The sequence below is a fragment of the Onychostoma macrolepis genome, chromosome 05 (genome assembly GCF_012432095.1).
Source record: "Onychostoma macrolepis isolate SWU-2019 chromosome 05, ASM1243209v1, whole genome shotgun sequence".
Lineage (NCBI taxonomy): Eukaryota > Metazoa > Chordata > Actinopteri > Cypriniformes > Cyprinidae > Onychostoma > Onychostoma macrolepis.
Window position 1 is genome coordinate 28,355,359 of NC_081159.1, and position 11,888 is coordinate 28,367,246.

General features: G+C 37.0%; 1 protein-coding gene across 10 annotated transcripts in view; it reads left to right on the plus strand.

Annotated features, from left to right (window-relative positions):
• The window catches only part of acaca (acetyl-CoA carboxylase alpha), a 66,412-nt gene extending 54,721 nt beyond the window's left edge, over positions 1–11,691 (plus strand). For all 10 annotated transcript variants that reach the window (XM_058777092.1, XM_058777093.1, XM_058777094.1 and 7 more), the window contains 11 exons: positions 1,435–1,578; positions 1,651–1,771; positions 2,362–2,458; positions 3,487–3,583; positions 3,666–3,801; positions 3,886–4,063; positions 4,635–4,747; positions 5,974–6,128; positions 6,309–6,479; positions 8,686–8,822; positions 10,353–11,691. In XM_058777092.1, the coding sequence (XP_058633075.1) occupies positions 1,435–1,578; positions 1,651–1,771; positions 2,362–2,458; positions 3,487–3,583; positions 3,666–3,801; positions 3,886–4,063; positions 4,635–4,747; positions 5,974–6,128; positions 6,309–6,479; positions 8,686–8,822; positions 10,353–10,479 (1,476 nt within the window). In that variant the 3' untranslated portion in view covers positions 10,480–11,691. The remainder of the gene's footprint in view (positions 1–1,434; positions 1,579–1,650; positions 1,772–2,361; positions 2,459–3,486; positions 3,584–3,665; positions 3,802–3,885; positions 4,064–4,634; positions 4,748–5,973; positions 6,129–6,308; positions 6,480–8,685; positions 8,823–10,352) is intronic.
• Positions 11,692–11,888: the final 197 nt, after the last annotated feature.

Genomic DNA, 11,888 nt, shown 5'->3' on the forward strand with positions numbered 1-11,888 from the left:
TTTCCACACTGAGCATGAAAAAGCGAAACGAATTTTGGACGCGATGACGCGCTGGAATAAAACAACAGCTTCCTATGGATGCTTCCGCATAGACCGCAAACATTCACGCAGCGAATTTCGTCCAGTCCGACGAATCTTTTCAGTTTCGCAAAGCGAAATCACGGGCAGGCCATCCAATAAGATTTGAGTTAGGATCACGTGACTGGAGCAGCTGCTGTTGCACAAAAGTGCAAGAATGGTGGCGCTGTTTCAAAAAACAGTGTAAACAAACAATGAAGAAGAGTATCCTGGATAAGAGAGTGGATACTGAGTTCTTGTTATCGTTGGTATTTGAGAACAGATTTATTATCTCATGTTCTTCATACAGAATAACATTTCTAATAATTATCCACTGATTCATGTGATCTGTAGAGCACCGTCCGTTTTCTTCCATGTGCGCAAGTGTTATGAGTCAGAGCGCCTTCACTCTCTAGATCTTTCGTATATTAAAATTAAAAAATCGAGTGAAACATTGTTCTACACTTGAAATATGAAAGCAAATAGACATGATTATGATGATATATTTTCTGTATGTGTTTTGTATGCAGTTCATTTTATTTTTTTTATAGCAATAAAGGGTGTTTGACTAATATTAGCAGTGTAGTGTTATTAAACATACAAAGAGTGTGTCTATTATAGAATCAAAATCAACTATAAATCACAATCGGAAGTCATTACAAGCACTTCATGATGGTTTAAAGTGGGTAAGCAAATACATTAATAATTAAATAAATTTTCAAGTGTAGCTTGATGCTAATTGTACTTTAATTATATTTTAGGATGTAGGCTATTCTTGTAAGCATTATAGATAGTTTGTGTTTCTGGTGTAGAACCAAAATATGTTTATCTTAATTTAGACGTTAAATCCAAACACGCGATACATATTTGAGGAAAAATGCATTGTTGGTCGGCGCCACCTAGCGTGCAGGCGTGAATTAGCATAAGGCGAACATTCGTTTTGCGCTCTGTGTGAAAGCAACATTCGCGGGTGATTTGCCTTGTTTTTTCGCATCACGCTCAGACTGTTGTGCAGCCAAGTGTTCGCCAATTCACATAATGGTATATCAGTCTACAGGAGGACTACAGACAACAAATAAATTACTGTAAAAGGCGTGTTGACAAAATGTGTACACTAAGTAATTTTGAACAAAATTTGGCCAAAGCGAAGGTGTTTTGGAGTTAATTTCGGGGATTCTAAACAGCTCTGCAGTGCGAACATTCTGAAGTTCTTGAGGATATCTTCACATTAGCTGCCTTAAAACTCTTGAGTTTCTTTCAGATATTTAATGTGATGTATCTAACAAACTTTATGCAATACCGCAGCAACTTTTTTTTATTCAGAAGTTCTCAGTGTTGCATCTTTGCTTCATTCACAACTTTGCTCTTTCTTCACAGGTTCTGGGTCGTGAGGTGTACACCTCTAATAACCAGCTGGGTGGAGTACAGATCATGCACAATAATGGAGTCACACACACCACTGTGTGCGATGATTTTGAGGGAGTGTTTGCGTTACTGCACTGGCTGTCTTACATGCCGAAGGTATGCAGAACACACTGTGATATGTAACCCAGAGAATGTGATTTCAAGTCTAACAATGCTGTTCTCCTTCAGAATAGGTCGAGTCCTGTGCCAATGCTCAGTGCTAAAGATCCCATCGATCGGCCAGTGGAGTTTGTTCCTACCAAGGCACCTTATGACCCACGCTGGATGTTAGCGGGACGTCCCAGGCAGAGTGAGTAGATGCTGCAACCCTAGACCTCATTACATGTTTAGCTCTATTGATAGCATCTGTTGCTTGATTTTTATTGTGGACCCTCTTATATGTACTTCCTTTGTAAGTGCCTTTCTGTAGTATCTTTTTTCTGTGTCAATGACATTATGCTGTCAAAAGAGCTCAGCTTGACCATGTGTCAAGCAGGCCTCCTGCAGTGATATTTTGTGTTTTGTGTATTAATTGTGCTGAGAAATGTGCTGTTAGATGGAAGTGTCTAGTAATGGATGAGTGTGGTCTGAGGGTTTATGTTTGAGGCACAGCACTAGGTCTCTCCACTCAGAGATAAGACACTCTGGGATATATGGAGTGTTTTTTTATTGGCGAGACAGATTACACATCACTGTAATTGCCACAGTGAGGTGGGGAGATATCCAGAGCTAGTGGCAGGGAGAAAAATCTTTTTCTCAGAGCAGAGACAGATCTCAAGTGTAATTGAATGGTAACCTCTTCCTGCAGCAAGCATGTGCTTCTCCTCGGTTAAGCTCGGCATATCTCTGATGAAGATAGGGTACTAATGCAGCTCTGACGGTCTCTCTCCTTCCATACAGACACTAAGACTGCGTGGGTGAGCGGATTCTTTGACCACGGCTCTTTTCTGGAGATCATGCAGCCGTGGGCACAGAGTGTAATCGTAGGCCGGGCCAGGTAAGCACCAATGAATACTTTGGCCCAAAAAGTATTTGGACTCTTAGGCAAGTTCTAAAACTTCATGAATGTCATTGTCATGCCACTTATCATTGAATGCCACTTGGTCTGATGTCTTATCTAAAGCCAACAAATTATGCTGCTGTAGAGCTCTCAGAACTAACCATTTTTAAAAGAGGTTCTCTGGAGAAGTATGCATGTTATATTTTTATTTTTATTATTATTGCACATGCAATGGCGTATATTCGCAAATACTTATTTTTCTAATGATTAGCCACACAATCTGAGCCTTTACTCTCCTCAGTGAACTTGTGTTGACCTCTGACCTCAATTCCTAAAGGGCAGCGTTTGTCAATTGGAAAGGTCCTGCTCTGATAAATGCACTTTGAATGCTCCTGTGGGGAACATTAGTTTCACATCAGTCTTCTACTCAATACCCTTTTAGTTGTCTGTCAAACTACAGATTAACAATGAATGTGTCGGTTTTATTTACCTTTTAGAGTATTTGTCTGCATGATAAAGCCTAATTTTGCTATTTATTTTAATTTGCTCTATTTTTTACATTTTAATTTACACATTCAAACAATAAAATAATAATAAAAAGACCTTAAATTTGTGACAGCCCCCCACACACACACACATATATATATATATATATATATATATATATATACATATATATATATATATATATATATATACACACACACACACACATATATACAGTATATATATATATATGTATATATATATATATATATGTGTGTGTATGAAAATGAATATTGTATCAAATATGTATCTATATTAGATTAAACATGTATAAGAATGCTGTGATAATTTTTCTTATATCCTCAACCCAGTTCCAGCTGTACAGCTGTAAATATCATAACTGAGTCAGTATGATGACATCTTTTAGAAAATTAGAAATATCCCTTTAACTCAATGATAATTTTATTTTATTTTTTATTTTTTGGAGCGTTTGTTCAATCTGTCCCTGTGTAAAAAACATTCTGACTTGTCATTTGTAGGTTGGGCGGGATCCCAACTGGAGTAGTTGCAGTGGAAACCCGATCAGTGGAGCTGTCTATCCCAGCAGACCCAGCGAATTTGGACTCAGAAGCCAAGGTGACCACTTGGAAACACTTACACACTCTGCCACTTGATTTCTTTCAGGAAGATGACCAGTGTTCTGTGCTTTTTCCGGTAGATCATCCAACAAGCAGGGCAAGTGTGGTTCCCCGACTCTGCTTTTAAGACAGCACAGGCCATTAAAGACTTCAACAGGGAGGGGCTTCCACTCATGGTGTTTGCCAACTGGAGGGGCTTCTCTGGAGGGATGAAAGGTCAGTGATACAGGAAATGAAGTAGGATGCACTTTAGTGAGCTATGATGATCTCTGCTAACACTTTATGCTCTCCTGTCTTCAGACATGTATGACCAGGTGCTGAAGTTTGGTGCGTATATAGTGGACGGGCTGAGAGAATACAGACAGCCAGTGCTGGTGTACATCCCTCCACAAGCAGAGCTCAGGGGAGGATCATGGGTCGTCATAGACCCCACCATCAACCCTCGCCACATGGAGATGTATGCGGATAAGGATAGCCGGTAAGAACCAGTTTTGTTTTTTTGGTTTGGTTTGGGTATTTTGAGTTTTGTTTTGTTTTGATTTTTGTTTGGCTTTTGTTTTGTTTTTTTTTGTTTGTTTGTTTTTCGTTGTGCATTGCATCTTTTTTTTTTTTTTTTTTTTTAATGTTATTTAAACGTAACACTGTATTAACACATATTGGTTGTGTTTAATTTTGATGTGTTTATTTTGTTTGGTTGTTTTTGGTTTTAATGATGTTATTTGGTTTTGTTTTGTTTGTTTGGTTGTTTTGAATCATTTTGTTTTTTTGTTTATCATTGTGCTTTTTATTTTATGTAACAGTGTATTAACACTGCATTAAACAGAAAATAAATAAATAAAACACAAAAAAAAAAAAAATGAAGTGGTCAGACCTTACAAGCAAGCCATTTTGAGTGATGATGGAAGAAAATCATTGAATTTGTTTCAGACAAATTCATTGTAATAACCTATTTGAATAAACTGATCTGTGTCTGTGTCTGTGTCTGTGTCTGTGTCTGTGTCTGTGTCTGTGTCTGTGTCTGTGTCTGTGTCTGTGTCTGTGCTCTGCAGTGGTGGCGTGCTGGAGCCTGAAGGCACGGTGGAGATAAAGTTCCGTAAAAAAGACCTGGTGAAGACCATGAGACGAGTGGACCCTGTATACATGGGGCTTGCGGAAAGACTGGGTAAGTTTCTCACAGTGCTGTCTCTCGCTTGAAATCCTATCTTGTTTTATTGAGCGTGTATAAGTGTTATATTAAAGCACCTCATCGCTGCGTTCTGCTGATTGTGTCGACCCTTTCTCTCCTCCCTGAGGAGACGTGTCAATCACAGGAGTCTCAGATCAATCAGACACCGTTGCTGCTCTGTACCTCCTTCGATCGATTACCTCCTCAGCAGTCACTAAAATGGACCGTGCCACCAGAGTGGCCTGTAGTGTTGCAGGCGGCCATGCTGAATGATTGGCTCTGATGGGATCGATCTCTTTCAAACAGCCACGGGCTGATGTGAGATTCTGGAGAGCTCCTTGGTTGGCGGCACTGTAGTGGTGCAATTCTTGCTGATTTGCATGTACAGAATGAGGGACCTTCACATGGATGCCAAAATAGCAGAATTGTGCTCATTAGCTTAAGCCAGCATGAAATCAAATTTGACCTTTTTTTTTTTTTTTTTTATGTATGTTTTTTTTACACTGTTTACCAGTAGGTCTTATTCTAAATTGTTCATCAAAGTGGAAAAACATGCTTCCCGGTGTCATTACTATAGTATACATTATTATAGCAAGTTTATATTTTGAATTGGCTTTCTTTTTCTTTTTTTTTTTTTACTTTTTCGTTTTAATTAAGTTTCAGTATTTTTGTATTATTATTATTATTATTATTATTATTATTAAATGCAGGACAACATTTAATATTCATGAAAATGTAAGTTTATTAACATTTTATCTAATATTTATATTTTATTTCAGTTAATGAAAATAATATTAATAGTTTTATTTTTAGTTAATAACTGCACTGTTTGCTTTACTTTTCTTTTTGTTAATGCCACCTCATCCAAAAAATATAACAAATATATTAACATTAAAAAGCTATTCAGTTGTTGTTTTAGGTAATGCAGCCTTTCTAAAACCTAGTCAAAAACATCCATTAATAATAATAACACTATATAAAAACAACGACAGCAAGAAATTATTAATTATTTAACGAAACAGTAATTTAATGCCTGTTAATTAAATGAATTAATTAATATAATTTAATTAATTAATGGAAGCCACATTGAAATGGCTAAATGTCAGCTGATGAATTAGCCTAATTTATATACTGGCCTGTTTCCAAGTTACTTTTTTGGTACATTCCTCATAAATTTTTTAGTTTTGCATTTGTCCATTCTATGTGTGTGTGTGTGTTTTCAGGCACCCCAGAATTGAGTGTGTCTGAGCGTAAAGAGCTGGAGAGTAAACTGAAAGAGAGAGAAGAGTTCCTGTTGCCAATATATCATCAAGTAGCCGTGCAGTTTGCCGACCTTCATGACACACCGGGCCGCATGCAGGAGAAAGGAGTCATCACTGTCAGTACTCAACTCTTATAGTAGCTTATTTTAGTCTGCTCTGCTTTTCCCCGCAGTTGTTGTTTTTATTTGATACTTTTGTATTAATATTTCTCCATAGTTGAAGAATCAGAAGCTCAAATGGTAAGACGTGAATCAATGAACTATGCCATAAATGAATCTGGACTTGTGTGTGTTCAGGACATCCTGGACTGGCGGACATCTCGACTGTTCTTCTATTGGCGCTTGCGGCGGTTATTGCTGGAGGACACGGTTAAGAGGAAGATCCAGTGTGCTAACAGCGAGCTGACAGACGGGCAGGTTGAGGCCATGCTCCGCCGCTGGTTTGTGGAAGCAGAGGGAGCTGTGAAAGTACGTTACCAAAAACTATTGCATAAACAAATATCTTTTTTTTACAAATATGACAGTATAAGTGAGTATACATTTGAGTGTGTGTATATTAAAACCATGCGTCCACATTTAATAAACCATTTTGGGTTTGAACTTTGACCATTGCCAGTCAATCGCCAAGACCCATTTCTTCAAAACTCTTCACACAGTGAGCACAACAGCAGTCTATGCATTTTCCATTGCTTTGGCACAAAATACATTCATTGACTTGTATTCTTTTCTCACTCAGACACAACTTCCACCAAAACACTGTGTACCTACAGGCCAATTTACATGTTTAAATACTTTTTTTTTTCCAAAACTGTTAAACTTGAGTTCAAAACTTAACATAGTAAAAAACTATATAAAGCCCTATTCGGACGGGACTAGTTTTCTAAACTACGTTTGAGTTTCGATTCTTATCACCTGACGTCTGCGATTTTCATGTACCAATTCGGACGGGACTAACATCTCTGTGTTTATTACAGAGGTGGGAGGGTCTGTTTTGTACATCTGGGCGTTTCAGAGGTCACGCGCTCTGTATGCGTGCATTGCGTGTCATTCGGATTGATTACCATTAGTATAACAGTTTTACTACAAATACCATGGTGAGTATATCAAAACCATGTTAATGTGTGGTTGCTTTAGTTTTACTTTAGTTATTTATTTGTAGTAAACCCGTGTTTAAAGGTGCATATGTAATTAAAACATTATGTAATTGAGTGCAGAAATGAACGCGAGTAATTTTACCTGACGCAGATATTACAATAGCCAGTCTGAATGGTTTACGTGATCTGACTTGATTTTATTATTGTTTTTATTTATTTACTTATTTTTTCCTTGCTGGGAGGCAAATATATCAAACATGAGCGCGGTAAGAGCGTCTACTGTAATTCACGTTGACCAAAACACACAAGGAAACGCATTGTGAAAAAAAAATCTCACCGGCAATCACAGACATCGCATTCGGACGGGATTAGTTTTCTCAGAGGATCACTGAGTTTGCTGAAAAACAGTAGGTAATTTGCTCTGGAATTATTACAGAGGTTGTGTGAGAAAAACACACACATGGCAGATTCGGACGGGATTAAAATCACCAAGTACGTCTGTGAAACACACATTTCTCTAACGTCCCCCTGTAAAACTAGTCCCGTCCGAATAGGGCTTAAGACACCATTTTGATACATTTCTATAGTAATACCAGATTGAATTAAATACTAAATCAAAAACATGAAATATTATCAAATGTCATTCAATCTATACAAAAGAAGACAAGTTAGGAATAATTTTGTACTGAAATTTAAAAGTGGACCTTGTAACATAACAAATACAGATATGTATGCATATGTATAATGCTACCTGCACTTAGTGTTTATTTTTTTAAGAGTGATAAAGTGTAATTAGTGGTTGACTCTTTATTTTTATGGAAGAATGACTTGATTTGAGGCATATGAAGTTTTTTTTTTTTGGTAGTTTTAGTGCATTTTACATGTAAAATGTAGTGCTGTGTCTGTGCCAAGCTGGAAGTTGGTTAGGAGAACTGTATGAAGAGTTTCAAAAAAACTGACCTGAGCATGTAAACCTGTAAAAATCGTAGCAAGCCTTTCTTTTGCTGAAGTGGTGAGTGGACCAGAAAATCTATGCCATTTGGAAGTGATCACAGTGGATGAACGTTCCCGAGCTCCGACTAGGCCTCAGAAGAGTCGCCACACCAGGTCCTGGAGCAGAGCCAAGCCCCCAGGGCAGGTTAAAGTATCTGTAGAAGACGGTGTCTGGACCACTAATACATTACCCTAATCAGAGCGAGCTATCTTAAGCTACAATTAATCTCCACCCTGCCACGCACAGATAGCAGAGCAACACGCTGTTTCTTAATTAAAAGCAAACGGATTAAAAATGATTAATATGGGGCATTAAATGTTCTTGCCGACTACAAGTGCTTGCGTTTTTTAGAAGCATGGAAGCCCATTAACGCCTCGACAAATCTTCACAAGCACAAGTCCAGCTTTGTTTCAGATCAGCCTGATGTTATCAGTCTAAGCCTAAATGAAGAGCCGTTGATTAGGGTTGTGATTTGTTTTTCAAATGGAAACATTGTCAGAAAGTTTGTTTGGCGTGATGTTTCAAACAAGCTCCATGTATTGCACACTTTGTTTTATGTATTATTCTTTTTGTTTGTCTCTCCCAGGCTTATCTGTGGGACAGCAATGAGGATGTTGTGGAGTGGTTGGAGAGGCAGCTGGCAGAAGAAGAGGGTGCCAGATCTGTCATCGATGAGAATATCAAATATATCCGCAGGGATCACATCCTCAAACAAATCCGCAGGTAACATCCAGACACCTGCTTTAAAAACATATATGCACTTATAAATGGTTTATATTATGGCTGTCAAAATGAACATGTTGATTGTGGGATTAACTTTTTTCAGTTTAATGTTTAATTAACGCAGCATCCATTTTTTTTCTTCCAAAATGCCCGTTTTTGGCGAGTCACCTCGTAAACAAAGTCTTAAATGAGAGAAAATTGGATGCGAGTCAGATCTGCGTCATCTTTTAAAGAGACAGCACTGCTTTTAAAGTGAAACCTTTTTTCAGTCTGTCATTGATGTAAATCAAAGAATAAAAGAAAAACAAATGAATCACTGCTGTGCTCGCTGATTAACTTTTGTAGCTGGAAGATTAATCTACCGTATATTCAATTGATAGTTTATGCATATATGATTTATAGTTTATGTGAAGATTGTTTTAAGTTCACCTAAATTAAAAAGTTTTATATTTTTCAAAGCCTATTGAATGAAAAATAATGGCTGTAAATTATACTGTAACTTTGAATGGCTACAATTAATGGTTAGATTATTAATGGTATCAATTCCTTAATAATAGACTACTTAGTAAAAAGATGTCATTAAATACATATTTAAAATATACTATCTTTATGTTGTTTCTACATTAATTTGTAGATTCAATGTGAAATTATGACAATATTAAAGTTGTATTAATTTGTGATTAATCACGATTAATTACAGAAAAATGTTAATTTTTTATTTTTTTTTATCGATTGACAGCACTACAGTGTGTGTGTGTGTGTGTGTGTGTGTGTCTGTGTATATAATTATAAACCGTGAGGTTCTCAACCTTTTTGACTATAAGGCCCTCCACTGTCCACAACAATATTCAAAGTTCTGTAAATTAACTGAATTGATATTCTTTTTAATCATTTCCACTAATATAAGGGATAATGTACAGTCAGCTTTCATTATCGCAAATTATTACACAACTGCCTGGAATACTCGATTCTGATTGGTCAGTAACAAATCATTTTGAGGTATGTCATTCCCTGATAAGAATCGTCGTCATTAGCAATGCAGAAAATAACACATGCTCATCTGGGTATTTGAGGCCAATATTGTTGAAGTATTCGTCTTGTTTTGTACACTATAATGGATTTAAGATTTTAAAACACTGTCTTCTCAAATACCATTTTATGTCCTTGTCTTTATTTATTTGGAGAAAAGCCGTTTAATTAGTGATGTGACTGCATTATGCCTTAAAAGTCTTGACTTGTCTGAACTTCATCTAGGCTCAAAGCTGTTTGTTTGGTACTGTTTTTCTTTGTGGCAGCTTTGCGTTTAAAGAGCTAATAAAATATTAAGGATCTGTGAGGTCTGATGGATTTTTAATCAATGCAAAAATAAATGTTTTGTATAAGAAATGGTCATTTTTACTGATTATTAAATAACTGCATTGAATTTTCAATAACAGATCAATGTGTTGCAATGCATTTTTACACCCTTATTTATTCATAAATGTATATTTTGTGTTTTTAAGAAACTGTTTGTTTGTTTTCATTTCTTAGCCTGGTTCAAGCTAACCCTGAAGTGGCCATGGACTCCATTGTTTACATGACCCAGCACATTTCCCCCACGCAGCGTGCTGAGGTGGTCCGAATCCTGTCCACCATGGATGCCCCTGCGTCATCATAGAGCCCTGTTTACTGAGGCATGATGTTGCTGGAAACTGGAACTAGAGGAGCCAACATGGCAGTGATATGATGTTATGGGACATAACATTGTTGGCTATGATTCTGAAAGTATGTTATAACAGAGATACTCAGTGTCAGTACTTATGAATGCACATCAATGCGCACCTTTAGAAACCCTAAAGTAAAACGTTCTAGTGTTCTTTTTATAGTTTTGCAATCTAGTCAATTGCACTTTGAGACTTAGATTGAACAGAGACCAATTGTAGAAACAAGCTTCCCAAAGCTGCTGTTAGAGGATGTTAGACTTTTTTTGTTGTTGTTTAAAAGGCAGTAGATTAATGTGTAAGAGAGAACTTTGCAACTTAAAAATCAATTGTACATTTTCTCCTACAACAGTCAGGTGATAACACCCGTCCACACTGAGAGTAAGGGATGTCACATCTAGATCACTCCTGCTTCAGGAGTGATGTAGCTGTATTTCGTTGCATCACTCACTGTGTAGACGTGGTATTATTCTTCACATGCAGGATGGTCGATTGAGCCGTATGACCGCATCAGATTGTGACTACGCTCGTTTCATTCCCTTGTGGCTTAACCAAAAAATATATATATAATTCTTTTTTTTTTTTAAATGTGTATCCACTGGTATTGTACTTATATGAAGTTTATTTTTTAGCGTAGCTGATATAATGCTGAGAAGTCATTAATAACTTATTAAACATGTCTAAGTGATCCAAGTGCTGCACACTGTAGTTCAACATAGTACACTGTAATGTAAGTGTGTAACTGTAGAACATGATTATTACAACATATTCTGGAATGACAGGAGTGCAGTGAAAAAATATACTAATCGAAAGTAATGGAGGTGGCAGAGGATACTTAAGCAAGGTGAATAGAGTTATGCACAATCAACACTGGCAGTCATGATGCTTTGTTGTATCCTCAGTGTTTCATTGGCTGGTTGTCTGCACTACTGGAAAACAAGCTGCCACTCCAATGCTAGCACTGCTGTTTGATTCAATGAAAGGTGAAAATTGTGACATGCTGTCACCCAAACAGTTGGTGGATTGTCTCGTGTGTTTATAAGTGTTGCTTAACATGTTACTGAAGAGAACAGAAGCTGTCTCCATTGTCAAAATGGAGGATTTCCTTTTTACTGTGGCAAGCTGTGATTGCCTCTAAAAAAATAACTGAATAAAATCATAAATTCTGACATGTTGAATTATCTTTACTTTTTGTGGCTCTTTCTTGAATAAATGTACCAGTTTATATAATAGAAAACAGGATTTTTTATAATATACTATACAAAAGGGCCAAGCACCGAACCCTGAGGTACCCCAGTTAGTTTATGTGAGACTCCCCTCCTCTCTGAAATGTGTGTATAGATGTCATAAATACAATATACAGTAA